The sequence below is a fragment of the Rhamphochromis sp. 'chilingali' genome (genome assembly GCF_963969265.1).
Source record: "Rhamphochromis sp. 'chilingali' genome assembly, chromosome: 19".
Classification (NCBI taxonomy): Eukaryota; Metazoa; Chordata; class Actinopteri; order Cichliformes; family Cichlidae; genus Rhamphochromis; species Rhamphochromis sp. 'chilingali'.
In genome coordinates this window covers 20634957-20653363 of record NC_137946.1, presented here as the reverse complement: position 1 = coordinate 20653363, position 18407 = coordinate 20634957, and the positions used below count along the sequence as shown (strand labels likewise).

General features: G+C 41.3%; 1 protein-coding gene across 1 annotated transcript; it reads left to right on the top strand.

The window, feature by feature from the left end:
* Positions 1 to 688: 688 nt before the first annotated feature.
* mcf2b (MCF.2 cell line derived transforming sequence b) lies at positions 689 to 18024 on the top strand. The gene is made up of 26 exons (XM_080866667.1): positions 689 to 769; positions 2173 to 2307; positions 2437 to 2553; positions 3288 to 3437; positions 3562 to 3686; positions 3817 to 3931; positions 4021 to 4140; positions 5672 to 5863; positions 6260 to 6451; positions 6531 to 6711; positions 7022 to 7110; positions 7421 to 7521; positions 7691 to 7757; positions 8214 to 8329; positions 8438 to 8507; positions 8592 to 8684; positions 8990 to 9082; positions 10510 to 10635; positions 10869 to 11084; positions 11168 to 11260; positions 11353 to 11428; positions 11661 to 11703; positions 15088 to 15260; positions 15841 to 15959; positions 16642 to 16754; positions 16849 to 18024. Exons 1-26 carry the CDS (start codon positions 719 to 721, stop codon positions 16928 to 16930), a joined length of 3048 nt encoding a protein of 1015 aa, XP_080722793.1. The 5' UTR covers positions 689 to 718; the 3' UTR covers positions 16931 to 18024.
* The last annotated feature ends 383 nt before the right edge of the window (positions 18025 to 18407 follow it).

Genomic DNA, 18407 nt, shown 5'->3' with positions numbered 1-18407 from the left:
TTGTCATTAAATTAATCTTTCCTCCCTCATACCATGTCAATAAATAAATATCATACATGCATTCATTAATTCAGTGTTATACGCCTCTTAAAGTGACACCTCTATCTTCAGCTGTGCTGCCCCTAGATTTCACTAATGCCTCTGCTTCCTCATGTTCACGTGCTTCTGATGCCAAAAGGTGGTCCGCAGGTGACTCATCGTATCCTGAGTTTCAAGCGCCATCTAGCGAGACCAGTGGCATATTTCCATACAGCTTTCAATGTTATTTCTTTTTTTATTTATTTTTTGTACACCTGTTTCATAGATAATCTTCCGGTATCTTATGACTTACGATCAGTGTTAGCGATGTGAGATTTAAAGTTAATAAATTATAATACAAATATAATATTATTGTGCAGAGTTTGTCAGTCTCCGAACAGTAAGTCGAGTGATTTAATTCTAATTTCGTCTGGTCACAGGAATAATGATGATAATGTAGACTTGTGTAAGTGTAAAGCGGCCAACTTCCTTTTGCTTTGACGTCAGGTGAAGCACACCCCACCATCCTGGTCCAGAGCAGAAGTGCATCTGCTGAGGTGCGCGCCGCTCTGCCTATCCGGACACTGCAGTGGAGGTTACCGTGCCATCTCTGCGGCTGCTCGTCCCCGACACCACGTCCCGCTGCGGACTTTCCGGGTACCAGCGAGGACAGGGCAGAACAAGGAAGCGCTAAAAAGCCATGGCCGAGTCCAACCCGCTACGGGGGTTCCCCCGTCTGCGCCGGGCCGCGGTAAGATCCGCCGGGAGGTGGGAGGCTTTAAACGGGGTGGCGAGAATGAGGATGCTGCAGCGGAGATATAGACGAGCTTTTCTTAAGGCTGCTAGGTGCTGCGACACAGAGGCTGGGATGTGTTCGCACCGCATTACATATTTAACACGCCTAAGAAAAGGGGTCGCGGTTGGACGGCAGTTCAGTGTTAAAGAGCCTGTGTCGGGGACCAGGACAGGCCAATGACAAATTTTTGGGCTGTAGTTGCAGGTGCAGAACAACAAGAGGCTGTATCAGCTCTGGCTCTGCAGTCTGCACACACAGAGGGATCAAGTTGTGCAGCTTTATGTAACACATTTTGAAACCTGTGTATTTAAAGTACTGACACAAATCTCTGTGCAGTTGTTTGGTGCAGATGTGCCTACAAGTCTGCAGCTATCAAGTTACCTCCATCATGGCTGCTGTTTTAGTAAATATCAAGAGGGACTGTGTGCAGTTGGGTGATTATTTACCTGGGACATTTGTAGTGTGCGCAGAGTATCAGTCTGGGTATTTGGTGTCCAAAAAAAGCTCCACAGCTATAGTTGATAACAGACTTGATGGCTTTTAATGCGCTTTAAAAAAAAAAAAACACCTAATGAGGCATCCTTGAGGTTCTGCTTGTGTATTAGATTACACTGCACACATCAGTAGATGAGCAAGTGAAAATAATGCATCATGAGACACAGATAAGCTTCCCTCCAGGTTTCTCAGATTTGAAAGAGACTTACATTATATATAGAAGTCTTCTCCATTTTTATTAACTCCTCAGCCTCATGTTATCTGAGCCTGCACACAGGAGAGGGAAACTGGATAAATGGAAACACTGGCAGGCTTATGAAGAAAGAGTAAACATGCTTGATGACTAACCTTGCAGCATGTGGAAAAAGTAATACTTCAGTGGCAACAGAAGGTGTGGCATTCTTTGAGTTTGTAAAGCGGATACTGTTTACAGTCTGTGGTGTGAGAGGAGAGATGTGGACAGGTGATGTGAAAAAGAGAGAAGAGTGACCATAGAGCAGAGTGAGCCAGAGAAGCTGACCGTCAGACCTTCTGAAGTGCTGCAGAGGCTGAAAGACTCCCCAGATTGACACAGAGGGATGCTGAGGCTGTGTTGAGCTTTGCTAGACTCCATGACAAACAACACCCAGCTGTCAGTGACTCTGAATGACTCGTCTGACTTTTTTCAACCCTCTAATTCTGGTGTTGTCAATCTGTGGGGTGAGCCCCCTTAGCAGGACACATAACCACAGCAGCATGAACAACATGGGAAAAATATCGCTTGTGCTAAATAATGCTTACCTTTATTTCACAAACATTTAACATACCAATCATTTCTTTGAATGACTGATAAATTGAGGGAATGATATCGTTTCTTCTTTCAGACCTCATTTCCAGGCAATCTACATTTGATCCTGGTGCTCAACCCCAGCAGTTTGTTAAGCTCTGCGCCGAGTCCATCATCGAGCACCGACCTGGGCTTTCGCTTCAGTCAGGATGACTTTCTGTTAAAGATGCCGGTGAGAGAAGGGGTTAAAAACTAGAGCACTCCTGTGCATGTATATTTAATTTTGTCACCTTTTAAAATGCCAACTGCAGTGCAACACTGGTCAGGTAACAGCCGGTTGCCTCGCGTTTGTGTTTTCTAGGTGGTGATGCTGCGTTCTGTTGGCGACCTGCTGCGCTACATTGATGAAAATCACTTGACAACAGACTTCACTGCAAAAGTGCAGTTCTGCCAAAGCGACTGGGTCGTCCTCCGAACAGTACGCACTTCAGATACTAGATAATCCACTTTATCTAGGCATGTTTTCTGTCATGCTAATTCTGTTAGTATCCAGGACAACTGTCTATGCTGCTAAATTTAACAGGCCATGATAGCTTGTTCTGGGAATGTAAAAATGTGTCTTTATAAATATTCTAAGCCTTCATTTTTGATCTTTTACTTTATGTTTAATTCTTTTGTATTATATACTCATGTGAAACAGAAAGTTTTCATATACAGTCATGTTACAAACTAAGTACACGTTTAGTGCTTCCTTTGGAGTTAAAAGGTTAACTACAATTCCCGTACCACTAAACAAATGCACTTGATTAATTGATAATTGGCAAGTGTAACCAACTCTTATAAAAGGAGCATGTAAGTGGTTGTAAACACTATGCTACACTCTTCCAAGGAGATGAGTCTTAGCAAATTCACCCCAAGATCGGACATTGCAATGCTCAGAGAAACCTTAAGAGAGCTGTGCAAAAACAAATTCCTGCAAACCTCAAAGAGTGGACCAAAATGTGGGAGTTGATAAAGTCGTATAAAAAACTTCAAGTTATTGCTGCTAAAGGTTGTTCAACAAGCTCCTGAATCATTAGGTGTACTTAGTTTTTCCACATATTTATATGCCTAATTTTGAGAACCATCAAAAAACTGAAATACAAATAATTTATTTCTGTGTTTTTTTTCTTCTTCTTTTTTTGGTTTGGGTGAAAATGTGTAATCCTGCAGTCCATCGAGACGTTTGCAGTGACAGTTAAAGAGATTGCCCAGCTGCTCCAGAGCTTCGGATCAGAGCTGTCAGACACCGAACTTCCTGATGAGGCTAACGCCATCGAATTCTTGCTGCACTCCCACACACACCGATACCGACAGATGAAGGTGGTGTTTTGCTCCCAATCATTTCCTGCCTCTCTCTGCTCACCCACACTGTATCTGTCACTTTCTGTACTTAATCATTCTCTCTCTCTTTTTTTTTTTTTGCATCAATTTTGTACTGATCTAGAATGATATCAGGAATGTGCTGAAAGAAGGACGCCTCCTGCTGTCAAACCTGGAAACTGTCAAAGCTTCTAAAAGAGATGCAGAGGAGGAGAGGGAAATACAAGCAGACATGGACACTGTTAAGAGGTAAACCATCAGAGGATAAGTGAAGCTCGGCTTGAGTATGAAAGACACACTCTCAGTTTAATACCCTTTTCTAATGTTATTAAATCGTTCTTTTAGTAGACAGTTGTGTCATGCGGCCTGTGTGTTTTAGGCTCCTGGCACAGCTCGGAGACATGGAGGAGGCATTCGATGGCTTCTTTGAGAAACACCACCTGAAGCTGCAGCAGTACCTCCAGCTGCTACACTATGAAAGTAGTTTCCAGCAGGTGTGATAAGTGGTGCCGATGTCTTTTCACAAGTCGTAGTAGTTCATGATCAGAGTCACACTGTTTTGTATTTGGTATCGTGTGTGTAGATGGAGGAGGTCCTGGAGCGGCTCTCTGCCCAGGAGAAGGAGATTGCCTCTTTGGGGAACACAGTGGTTCAGACAGAACAGTTACTTAAAGACCTGGATACACTGGACAAACGTGCTCAGGTGACACACATGCACACACACAATTAACATCTCACATGTGACTTGAAGAAATTTAGCAAGTGGGCCAAAATGTATATCTGTTTATCCAAAATAGGATTTATTCTCCTTCAGCAGATTACTGCTGAAGGAGAATATGTGGAAAGCCCAAAGGCAAAGAGAGCATTCCTCCTGCCCTTCAATGCTCATGTATTGAATGCCTGCAGGCAGCGAGAGCAGCAGCAATCACCCACACAAGCAAACACACAATACCAGACAAATCTACCTTCCCTTCCATGTGGACACATAGGAAGCCTGAGGCAGGGAGATCAGCAGGCCGAGTCATTTCAGTGATATCTGTAACTGGGTTATATACCCATGAAGTCTATTCTGGCCACTGGCTATCAAAACCAATTCGCTTTGGTGCACAACCTAGCATCCCACAGATTCTTCTAAACTTCAGCTATATGCACTTTCTTCAAACCATCATGAGAACTCTCAATGTTGTGTTGGTAAAGTGCAATTTGTGTTCTGGCCAAAAAACAGCTATGAACTCCAGCAAATATGACGTCATATCTCTCCAAGCACTTGCAAAGGCATTCTGCTAGCAGAAAACTAGTAGCAAGAGACCTCCGCACACAGAGCGGGTCAAAGTGGGATTTTAATTACTCTTCCACACATAGCGTGGTGTAGAGAGGACCCGTATGCAGGACCCAGAGACAAACAAATCAAGAAAATGCAATCCTTTTATATTTCTGTTCAAAACTAGACAAAGTCCACCATGAAAAAATGAGATTTAGAAAGACAGGAGTGCCATAGATGGTTTGAAAAGGACAGGAGGGAAAAGCATAACTATATATAGGTGAGAATGATGAGACACAGGTGGAAACAGTCCACAGCAATTAGAAACTATGAGGGTTGGGGAGACGATTATATGATGGAGATAACCTTTAGAGCAGCGGTCCCCAACCTTTTTTGCTCCACGGACCGGTTTATGCCCGACAATATTTTCATCGACCGGCCTTTAAGGTGTCGCGGATAAATACAACAAAATAAAACTAGTACCGGTACCGAAAAAAAGAAAATTTATTCATAACACACGTGAAAAGACCAAGGAAAACCGAGTAAACGATAAAAACGATAACAAAATAACGCTGAAAACCGATAAAAACCCTGAAAACTATACATTTCACACCTGAACCTCAACTCTCGCGGCCCGGTACCAAACGACTCACGGACCGGTACCGGTCCAAGGCCCGGGGGTTGGGGACCGCTGCTTTAGAGTTAAACAGGAATAAGCTAAAAACTAAATAATTAACATTAAGACATGAAAACTAACACCAAGTCTGACAAAGACAGGGGAACACAGGAGGAAGGAGAAACTAGATGCACAACAAAACTCACCAAAACATAACAAAGCCAACATAACACATTTATGGCTTTTGGCAGGCTTTTCTTATAATTTGTACTGATGGAGTTTGCATGTTGTTCAGGTTCGTTCTTGTCTGACCTTTTCGTCATTAAAACCTCAAACCTCTGTCTCTGCTTGAATCAGGAGGAGATGGCTCGTGCCCAGGTGTTGATTCTACACGGTCACCAGTTGGCTGCAAACCACCACTACGCCCTGGCGCTCATCATCCAGCGCTGCAATGAGCTGCGACATTACTGTGATGTCATCACCATCGCCATACGCACCAAGAGGGCCTCGCTCACTCGAACACGAGACCTGCTGGGCTGCCTTGAGGAGGTAAAAATGTTCACAGGCCACTCTCACATGTGCAGAAATGCAAAGATGTGTGCATACAAACTTAAATGAAAACAGCAAAATGAATGCACTGATGATTGTGCATTTTTGATTGAATGATCTACTTGTGAATCTTCCTCTTGCCATTAATGAAAATCAGGTCATTTTTATTTATACAGCCCCAAATCACAAATATGCCTCTATTTATAGTTGTCTATAAATCTATAAATCTCTAGGCTCTTCTGTCCTAGAGAAACATTTGACAAAGAAAAGTCTCTCATCTGCAAGTCAGTTGTTGACTGAAGCAAATATTTGCTCTGTTAGCAATCGTTCACCTTTCTTGTAGCACAAAGTGTTGCCATGGAATCGGTCTTGTATTTAGCAGTCTTTTGTGAGCAGGCCCTTCGCTGGTGCGACGAGGGCGCCTATCTACTGGCCAGCCAGATGGTGGACAAGTTCCAAACCAGAGAAGGAGCTCAGGAAGCATTGCAGTACCTCAGCTGCCACCAGGAGAGGGCGCCATCAGCCATGAAAAACAGCCAGGATACTCTCAGCTTTGAATTTCAAGCCATACTCACCCCGCAGCTACAGGTAACCTGAAACCGCTGACACAAACACACATATATTTGACACCACTGTTGTTTACTATAGTAGCTCTGTGTCTGTCCAGTCCCAGATTTCCATGGTGACAGAGAAGCTGAACTCAATGCAGTGCATGATCAGAAACAGGGAGCAGTGTCTGAGGAAGCTGGCGGACGTGCAGGTCCGACCCATACAGCTGGTGGCCCCTCGGCCAGAACCGGACCAGACTTTCCAGCGTTGCAAGTCACCCCTTTTCTCCCCCAAACATGGTATAACATCTTCCATTGCATTCTTCTTAACACATACTCAACAATTCAATCCTAATGGGGTTTCTTCCTGTTTTGCAGTAGAAAGTATGATAAAGCACAGGAGATATTTTGAGCATTGAAGAGGTTCATGTCTGTTGTTGAGTAGGATGTTCTTGGGCACAGTTATCTCCCTATCCTACCTCCATGTCCCTCTTGCATTCAACAGTTTAACCAAGCTTTGTTCTTGACTGCGCTCTAAAGGTCTTGAGCTGTTGCTCTTTTGCCAGCATTTCCTTTTTGTTCTTTCTTATATGTGCGATATCCTCCACAGGTGTAGACTTTAATGTTTTGAACTCCAAGTTCTCCTTTGATCTGCTTCCCGGCAAGAGGGCTGCAAGAAGGAACAACAGCCAACCCAAGGTGTGTGTCTATATATATGTACACATATACGTGTGTGTGTGTGTTTTCTCTTTCACTGCAGGAGAAAACTTGAACTTAGTAGACATTACCCAATGGGCATGCGACATTAAACAATTTTTAATCTCCCAGCATGCACCAGAATAATATTTCCAGTAGAAGGAGTGTGTCTCACTGCTGTGTGTTCTATGAGAAAGGGCAACTTTGGCAACAGATCTGCAGACTCTCTGTTTATCACGTGTTTAAAACGCGTATTTTTACTCACTTTCCCACGGAAAGTTTAAGCTGACGTGATATGTATGTGTTTCGTCAGATCGAGGTGATGCATGATTACCAAGGCAACCGCAGCTGTCTATATGGACCCAACCCTGAAACTGATTCAGAGGCAGAGGACAACCCAGAGCAGGTCACACGGTACAGTCTTAAATGTTAATTGTGACTCTAATGTCGCTAGTTGTTTTAGGTGTATGTGTGTGATCCGTTTAGGAGCCTTTCAGCTTCTTCCTGTGCGAGTGTCAGAGCTTACACAGTAGTTTTACATTGTTTTTTTTTGTCTGTTTATGTTTACGTTCACTCTTTTTAGCCATATTATGAAGGAACTGATAGCTACAGAGAGGATCTATGTGGATGAACTGCTCTCCGTCCTTCTGGTGAGTTAGTTTAGATCATTTGATGGTATTGTTTGGTTTGTTGGATATTTCATAATTTTTATAGATATACATATCTGTATACAGAATAGTAATGGGCAGTATTTTAGGTACAGGGGCTTTCTAGATTTAATTTTTAGTCTGGGTAACACTGACAGCATGAGGAGGGAATAGCTTGAAATCTTGGGCAATCTTGAAACCACTGGCTATTACCTGGTTATGATTTAGTTGTTTGTTAGCTTTTCTAGTTTGTCTTCATCAACGTCAACATTAACCAGGGCACAGAAGAACAAGTCTTAGCTAGAGTATCCACGGAGTGGTCATCAGATGACAGGGTTTCCAGACTTGTTTTGTCATTTTGTATTTCTTGACTTTTTTAATTAAAACTTTCTCCTTTTCTTTGGCTTGCATTACCATCTCTCCTCTCCCTTGACTACCTCTCGCCCCTGCAATTATCAGGGTTACAGGGCAGAAATGGAGGACCCCTCTGTGGCTAATCTTCTTCCTGTAGCTTTGCGCAGCCAGAAGGACGTTCTGTTCGGCAACATGCCAGAGATTTACCAGTTCCACAGCAGGCAAGCCGCACACACAAACACACAGAGCTCACAAGCTGTTCCTGTCCCTTTCTGTCTTTTCATGCTGATCCAATTTCCTTTTATGTTCCTCTTGGTTTCTCCTTGCAGGATCTTCCTCCAAGATCTGCAGAGTTGCCTGGAGACACCAGAGAGCGTGGGGGCTTGCTTTCTGAAAAGGGTGAGGGAAGATGTGATGAAAAACACGAGGACTTTACGTGTGATATAACATAATATGTTTAAATGTACATTTGTGTGTGAGCAGAAGGAAAAGTTCCAGGTGTACGAGCGTTACTGCCAAAACAAGCCTCGCTCCGAGTTGCTCTGGAGACAGTGTGCTGATTCGCTGTTCTTTCAGGTAGTTGCACACGTTTAACACGATGCACTCACTTTCACTTTGTAGTTATGGCACAGTTTTTGTTCAGAATGGATTTTGTGCTGTAGCGTTAATCTCATTAAAATGACGTTAACGCGGCTAGCCCCGTGCGAGGGCTGCATAGCGTCAGCGCGGTTAGCTCGTTAACGCGCTAGCACTGTGCAGCCCCTCGCACGGGGTGATCCGCGTTAATGCGGTTATGGAGTTAACGTCATTTTAACGAGATTAACGCTGACAGCACTAATTTTGATCTCTCTGTCTCTGTGTCCTGTTCTTTCTTTCTGCAGGAGTGCCAGAAGAAGCTTGATCACAAGTTAGGTCTGGACTCTTACCTCTTGAAACCAGTCCAACGCCTCACCAAGTACCAGCTGCTGCTCAAGGTTTTCTACATTTGAGCTATAAAAATTTATTAGTAATGCAGGTCACTCACTGAAATGAATAATTCTTAGTCTGTTTTCAATGTATAATAAAGAAATGTAAATTTTGACTTATAATTTCATTAATAGCCCGACTGACGTATCCGATATTTTCGATATTAGCTATTTGCTGATTTATTGCTATTGACATTTATAAAAACGAGACACCGGAACACACTTATACCGTGTTATGAGTAAATCAATACATATGACAAATATCAGAGAAATCTGTTCGCACTTTGTGTGTCGTGTGTCTGGAGAAATATCATAATAGCAGATTTTTATAATACTGATGTTCATCAAATATCGGTCTCTGTATAGGTCAGCTCTAATTACAACTGCTGATAACAAAAAACTTTCATATACCTAATAAAGATCAGTATGCTACTAACATAGCTACTAAAGCTTAAAATCAGATATTGTATTACAAATGAACAGTACATGCAATACATGATCTTTCACTATTTTCTGGGGGGTTTTACCGTCAACTTAGCACGACCCCTGCCAGTCACAAAATATTACAGCAATCAATGTTTTTACAACATGCAATTGTGTTAAAAAATCCTAACTTTCTCATGATTTACAGTGTGCATCTGTATTCATAGAACAAAAATATTCAGGGAGATCTTGAATGATTACTGATTCATGAGTCCCTCAGAAGCTCAAATAAATACTCTGGTGGTGAAAATGTTAATATTTGCTTTCATCCACTATGTTATTGTGTATTACTTGGTAAGTCATGTACCAAAATCTTCTCAGACATTCATCATCCAGGCCATAAAATTTAACAGCACCCTCATACAGCGCAAAGTGTATCAACTCATCACCAGAAAAAAAGTGCTTCTAATGTTATTGGCTACAGCAAAGTAGGTCAGGAAAACAAACATGTTTCATAATTGAAAATGTCTGTGCGTTGAACTTTGAGCTGCAAGAGGGAGTATTGATAGAAGACTGAGCTCTGTGAGCCTGCGGTTCTTGTCCTGACCTCTGTTTTTTTTTTCTTTCTATTAGCGGTAATTATTATTTTTGCTGTGCTTTTTTTTTAATAGCAGTAATATCTCATGTGGACGAGCCGTCCATACAGTAATTGCTTTTGTCTGAATTGACGCATGGACAAAATGACGCTGGCACAGAGAGACAAGGTTATTTCAACAGAAACAGAGATGCAGACAAATAAAAATGACTTTTGTGGACACGCACAATTTTAAAAGGCACAGAGACTAATCGACAGCAACAGGTTGGATCCATTTATTCAATTTGCAGAGTCACAGACAGGCTGACAATGATTTACATGTGCATAAAGCCATTTAAGTGGACAGACATCAAGGCAGACCAGATTAGATAAAGTAAGATCCACTGACATGTCATGCTGTGTGCCTGTCCTTGTTCAGGAGCTTTTAAAGCACTGCACAGAGGAACGATACCGCTGTGAACTCCAGGAGGCTCTGGACTCCATGCTGGAGCTGTTGAAGTCTGTCAATGACTCCATGCATCAAATAGCCATCACCGGATATCAGGTACCAGCCAGTCAAATCAACAAATAAAACAGCAGACACACAATCACATTACTGGTTCGCAGATTTATGACCTTTCATCACACTTAATCTTATTAGAGCAAAGCACAAAATCTTTCTTACTGGTTGCGATGAGAATAGATTGTGCGTGTGGAAAAACCTTCAGTATATTACTTTGCTGGCAAGCTGCAGATTTGAGTCTTGAGTGTATCCATCTGTCTGTCTCCATGACACAGGGTGATCTCAGCCATCTGGGTCGTGTCGTGATGCAAGGCAGCTTTAGCGTGTGGATCAGCCATAAAAGGGCAGCGGTGCGAATGAAAGAGCTGGCCAGATTCAAACCCATGCAGAGGCACCTCTTCCTCTATGAGCACGCCCTGCTCTTCTGCAAGCGCAGAGACGAGGACAACCACGACAGGGCGCCCTTCTACAGCTTCAAATCGTGCCTCAGAGTAATAACACGAAAAACTCTCTCACATTATCAGGCGACTCAAATACTTTGTTTCCAATTTACGGTTTTTCTCTCTGTCTGTAGATGAGTGCAGTGGGAATCACGGAAAATGTGAAAGGAGATGTGAAAAAATTTGAAATCTGGTATAGCAGCAGAGAAGTGGTGTACATAGTTCAGGTATGTGATGCTCTTTTTTCTATTTTAAGTGTAACTGAAAAGACTTTTCAGTGTCTTAGTCGTGTGTTATTTTCACTCTGTGTCTCTATTAGGCTCCCACGGTGGAGGTCAAAGTTGCCTGGCTGATGGAGATTCGAAAAATTCTCAACAACCAGCAAAAACTACAAGGTTTCAATTAATGTTGATGTTGCTTTGTGACCTTTTCTTTTTCCTTTTTTAAAAGCCTGATTTCATTTATATGACTCGTGTTCAGTCATGGTTTTTTTTTTTTTAGTGCTTTGTGGTTTTTGTTGAAACCTTAGGCTCCTTCCTAGCAGTGTAATTTCCTTTAATCTGTTGTTTATGGATTTTTATTCCTTCTACATCTAACTCATTCCTCTATGTCATCTCATCTTCTTAGATGAAGCTTCTCTTCTGCTTTCAGACAACCCTCTCTCTGACAGGTGATTCTCTCTGCATGACCTCACATGATGTAGGGATGTGCAAAAACATTTACATAAGAATCATGAAATGTTTTCATTCAGGTCACACAAACCAAAAAGATTCAGTTTTTTTCAATAGCTTTTTTCAAAAGTTGGGACGCTGTGTAAAATGCAAACATATCAAAGGTACAAGCTGAGGCATTTTACTGGTCCATGAAAAATATTTGCTCATTTTAACATTCATGATGGCAACTCGTCTCTATAAAGCTGGACTTTAGAGAGGTAGAGTTTCTCACGTGTAAAGATGGGCAGAGGTTCACCAATCTGCATAAAACTCTGTCTGCAAATTGTGAAACAAATTTCACAATAATGTTCCTCAACCTTTGTGAATTGTGAAGACTGAATATCTCATCATCTACAGGACATTATATCATCAAATGATTCAAAATCTGGAGAAAGCTCTGTGTGCTCAGGGGACAAAGATTTGAAAATCATTGTGTACATTTTACACGGTGTCCCAACTTTTTTTGAATCTGGGTTGTATGAGTAACTCAGTGGATAGAATGTCAAAATTCCCTCATCCCCATATAGCATCAGAGAAGCTTGTTATGATGTTTCATGTGTGGTGAGAACAGGTCAGCCCAAGTCTGATGACTCGATTCTATTCTTTTAAAGCTTGATAAATTCTGTGAAGAAAAAGATTGTGTTTTGACCCTTAAATCCAATTTCTGGAATGACTTCCCGATCACATAACACCCGCCTACAAGTCAGGATATCCGCCATCGCCACAATCATAATTCTCATAATAATCTTTTTACAGTTTATTGATGTTACTGAGTCAGTGTGCATGTGCGCAGTAGCTCCATATGTGAATGTATCAGCATCTTTGTCATTACCCTTGAGATTTTAACTGCCAAATCCTGCAGATGGCACAACATTGTCTTCAACTGCTGGTTTTCAGCACCATGGACAGTGCCATTCACTTAATTTAGGCCTGCTACAGTTTCTTTCTGTGCTGCCGGGCTTTGATTCCTCTTCATATTCATGCATATTCACCTCACTGCAACAGTCCCTGATTAGATGCTTTAAAGTCCTACTGACTGTAACAGGGAGGCTGTGCATTACGTTCTTTTAAACACATTCTTTTAAGTGACTCTGTCAGATACATTCTTGATCCCGTGGTGACCATTAAAGTGATAGGATAGGAGGTAACTGTAAGTTAGACTACTTTTAGAGCGGTTTTCTTTTTAATATTTTGCACTTGTTGCTTTGATGATCGCAAGCTATTCAACGTATTGTCAGTGATGGAGCTTTGCAGTGTGTTGGAGTTTGTGGGTGTGTGTTTGTGGAGTTGTTCTGGAGGTAACAGTTTTATGTTTACAGGTGGCATGCTAGCATGTTGTAAGGTCAAGTAATGGCTGAGCCTTGTGTGTGTCACAATATGCAAGATCATGGAGATTCAGTTTATGGGAAATTTATCAACACTGGTATATTTTCTCTTTGTCAGCAGCTTCTACAAAGAGATCAAAACTAATGTTGTTATTTGTAGTCTCAGCCGGGTTTTGCTTGGACCTCCACTGTTCATGAAACATTTTTAAACATATCAATGACACATACTGTTGCAGTGCTGTAATCACTGGCACTAGGTTACAACAGTTGCATTATTTATAATTCAAAAAATAAATAAATAAATAACTTGCACAGCTATAAAGAATTATTAAACATTTGATGTAAAATTAAAATCCATATTTGTGAGCATTTATAGAAATCTTTAATAGGGAACCAGGAGATTTTAAAGGGTGTTAGAAGGTATTGACAGAGACAGATGAGATGGTAGATTTGAGGGCCAAAATGTAGGATGCAAAACTAATTTACACACAAGCTTTAATGGCTGATTTCAAAATTCACAAGTTGAAAAGAGAAACAAAAGGTACCAGAGAAAAACAGGAAGAACCATAAAGCAAACCGGGTCCTTATGAAGCAAGCTCAGCATCACCACGGGGAAGTACCCAAAAGACAAATGCTAAACACAGAGAGAGGAAGAGTTTGACTGAACAACATGAATGACAAAAGTGAGTACTGCTGCGTTTTCAGTCAGAGAAGCACTTCATAACACATCAGAGTGATTTCTTTGGTCTCAGTTGATGCATTTTTTCCAAAACACGTCTCTGTGGCTTTCAAGCTCAGAAGACTTTACACCCAAAATTGGTTCACACCAAGGATCCTATCCCCCGGTAAAAACAGAGTAATATAGTGTACACTGTTAAGTGCCAGGAGGATCGCTCTCAGTTATACATCGGGGAAAACTGATTAAGCCGAAGAGCTGCATCCTCTGGAAAAAACTCTATTTACACCTACAGATCTCTTTGGCCCTTGTTTTAGTGATAAGAATGTACACGTCCTGGACAGGGAGGAACGCTGGTTTGATCCGGCAGTCAAGCAGGACATTTACCTGAAAAGGGAAAAATCATCTCTGAACTGAGGAAGGGACCCTAGCTACAGTTCTGTGATTGCATCCAGGATTTCCTTACCTGGATCCAGACTGAGGGTGAAAAGTCGTACGCAGAATATTCTGTAAATTCAAAAAACTAAAAGTCATCGTACCACAGGAATGAGGATTAAAGAGTTTTAAAAAGTACAACAAACTTTAAGCACTAGAATGATAAAAAAAAAAAACCCAAACAGAAATTCAGACTAAAATGTTTTAACACAAAACTCAAAGAGGCCCACGACCCATTGTTAGTGTTGGTCTTATAATGGGAGTTGTTGACATACATTAAATGATACCAGCGATTTCTTTTAAGAATTTGAGCATGGTAAAACCCCGATCAGACATTGTCTTGAAGCACTTTTGGATTCTTACTAATATACAGTATGGATGATGAAATACTGTAAGGATTGCCACTCTTTGAATGATATGTGGATCTCACAATTGTGTAGGCCTCACAGTATTTGTAAGTAATTGCAGTGTTTGCTTTATTTAGTAGATGGGAAGGCTTAAAACATTCGGACAATTATTATTGTACTGCGTTAATGTTCTTTCTAGTTATTGTATTAAATGGGACAAGCTTCACCCGTCTACTACATAAAGCAGGTTGAAGCACACGTGGAAATTATTTGCAAATGCCCTTTAATCAGGGCCTGTTATGCGTGTTTGCGTAGAATATTGTAGAAATAATATTTCCATATATTGCAGCGATCTATGATATAAATGATTTTCATGTGATAACCTTGAACATCCTTTGAAATCAGGCGCTGAAATATATGTGACTGTAACCTGAGTGGAATGTTGTGTTAATTTACAGACTGTGTTTGAGGTAACAGCTCGTTTTGTGACACCGTGGATGTCGTTGTTGTTTTGTTTGTTGTGCTCGTTGGTCTTGTTCCCATTGTGATGTGGTTTAGTGCATCAGAGATGTGTGTGTCGTGGGGCAGCGTGCCGGTGGGAGGCTGCTCAGCGTGTCTCCCTGTTCCTCACAGCTCCTCTACAACAAGCCACTCCCACATTCCCAGAGGGGAGGAGTCGCTACACACTAGCCCCGCCCATTCTGATCCTGTGGTTCATTCACCTCGACGCAGTGAGTTGGACAAATGGAATACAAACACACACACTTGTTTTTACACCTTAGCGAGGACATCAAATCGACAGGAGCTGTCCCTAGCCACTTACCACCATAAGCCATAAGAAATGAATATTTAACCCTAAACCTAACCATAACCTAATTGTAACCTTAACCCTGAAACTGCAATTTGAGGTGTTTGTGCTGATATGCTGTATTTGATTTTTTATCATGCCCTACCATCTTTTTAGAGATAAGAGGTTTTCCCCTTTTTCTAATTGCTCTGTCATGAACTTTAACATTTAACATGGGTATTCTGCAGCTTCTCTCAGCATTGCATGGTCTCACTTTAGTGAACATTTTCTAGGATGTCCACTGGGAAGTTTAGCATCTGTATTGCATGTTTTCCACTTGTGGATGACCTTTCTTAGTGTAGAATGATGGACTTCAGATTGGAAATGACCTTACTGACCTTTCTTTTTTACCATGAGTATTTCATTACTAACACTTAACTGTTCAATTTTCTCATTTACAAAACAAAGAAACAGAAAAATTCTGCAGTTTCACTTCACTTCTTTTAGCTGTCTTTCATTTGTAGGTTGGCCTGTGAATGCTCACTCAGTGGCAATCTGTGAGGGCCTGGAGGACTGGGGTGCTACAGACCTCTCCACTTTATCAGACTCAGAGGAGGAGGATGAGGATCAGCCTGCCCCACTGGTGAGATTTTGTTACTGTCACATGAGATATGCACAGAGTTCACACAGAAACTGAGATGTGGTTATGCAGAGAACATTGAAGCAGTCTAAATATGCTTGCCTGATGGGAGGGACTTACTAAAGCTTTTAAAATTCTAGCTGTTATTTTTTGTTTGTTTCTTTGTGTTTGCATGAAGCCTACCGCCTCTTTAAGGGAAAACTATGAACATTAAGCTGTGCAGCTACAGCAGGTGGAAGGTCCTACCTGAACCTAGTAGACCTCCCTCAAATGAGTGGTGGCATCCAGCCTGACATTTTCTTACACCAGAATTCAAAATATCATTAGCATAAGAGCTATAAGTCTTATGTCTTTGTTTTTTAAAAAGATCCTCCAGCTTTCTTTTCTGGCAGTTCCTTCCTCGTCTTCCTCATCTTCCTCTTTTCATTACCTCCTACTGGAGACTGATATTAGATAAGACCTGCCTTCTTGATATTTTTCCCCCATCCAATATGACTATGAAGGACACTGTGACTGACGTATCATCTATTGTACACTGATACTTTGTGCGATGATGCTCTTCGCGCCTGTGGTGGTTTATGAGTTCCTAAATGAGTAAATATGTATTTGTCTTGTCTATTCATTCACGTGGCAAAGGGTTTTATACACTGTTCCCTCAGTTTTAATTGTTTTTACTCTGTTCCAGGTGGCGGGCAGGTACAGAGTGATGGTAGAGAGCACCATGGCCAGCTCTGATGACATCATCTTTAACTGTGGTGATGTCATCCAGCTGCTGCATGAGGATTCATCAGGAATGTGGTAAGACAGGCGACATTCTTCAGAAATCTTGCATTCAACCATTTTCAAATGTTGAGATGTTTAAAAAGATTTCCTGCGATGTGTGTAACTGCAGGATAGTGAAGAATATAAGTCGTGGCGAAGAAGGCCGCGTCCTACCCGAGGACTTGCATAGGATTCTGGGAGAGACGTGCTGAGAGCCAATCAGGACAGAGGATGAATGAAGAAGTGTGCCTGTTTGTTCCTCATACTTTGCCTGAATATCCTTCCATGTGTACAGACACACACAGACTTATATATTCCATCAACTTCCTGAAAAAATGGGCATCTGAATCTGCTTGTCAATCAGAATGAAGCACAACATCAGCCACAGACTTTACTCCTCAAACTGCTGTGAGAGTTTCACCTCTGAAGACTGTGACCTCCAGAAAGAACCTCAGAAGACTTTAACAGTGGAAAGCACATACAAGCCATCCTTTGCTCTGCCTTCTCCGGCAGCAGTACATCAGATTATTTTGGACTGAAGACTTTAAACAGGGGCTTTTATTTATATGTTCAGAGTGGACTTTTGTTCTAGACGTCAAGCTGTATAATTTCTATTTTCTTATGAAACATCATGTCTACCAACATATCATTACTGTTCTTGTGCCAAACAGCTAAGCTAACTGTCATGCAGAAATGCCCTGGTTACGTCGTCGCCGCCTCTTAGCAGCCAAAGTGAACACTGAATGTCTGTCAGTTTTGTTTATGTGATAAAAAAAGAAAACAAAATAAGAAAAAAAATGAAAATATGGCATTTTAGTTTTCCAGGTTTCAGCTTTCATACTAGCTCTAGACAATTTGACACTCAGTGCTCATAGTGTGGGAAAAAATTACTGCATACCCTTGTTTACACTTAGCTTAATTAAAAGGGACCGATTATGCTTTACTTTTCTCTCTCCTTAAATAATTACCTGTTACAGCAGTGCTACTCATATTAAGCATGGCCAGAGTAATCCCTGTAAGCTAAAAGATAAGGCTTCAAATAGCTCCAAATGCTTGGTTTCATACAGCTCCTTTTACTCTCAGCTCTTAATGACATCAGTGAGAATGGGTATGATGTTTATGATGTGCAAATGAGAAACGAGCTAGCTTAAAGGGATGGGACAGGAAACTGCACTATTAGTGTAATTAGTATGAGATAAATGATTATTCTGAACTTTGAATCATACCAAGCTGCTTAAGTAGATTCCAAGAATAAAACATATGGAGCTGGAAATGAGAATAATCGGTCCCTTTAGTGACGTGTCATAGCAGGAAAGGCAGAGGCATAAAAACATTGTTGAAAGTTAGTTTGGGAGTTTGAAGTTTTTATAAACAATCTGCCAAAAATTTAGAAAACTAGAACATTTGTAGTCGTTATTATTGACACAGTATATGACAAAGTGAATCAATTCATCATCTTGTGGTGACACCCCAAACTGTGGAAGACCAAATGCAATACACAAAATGTTGCCCCGGGTCATAACAGGACACCAAAGGCCTCGACCTCAAAGTCCTTCTCCTGTAATCTCTGATCACAATTAAAAGAACAAGAAACCTCTGTCAGTGCACTTTGAACAACCAGATTAAATTAGGTCTAAATCCTACATCCTTGCTACTGTGTGCTTTGGAGTCCAGGCACACTGATACGAA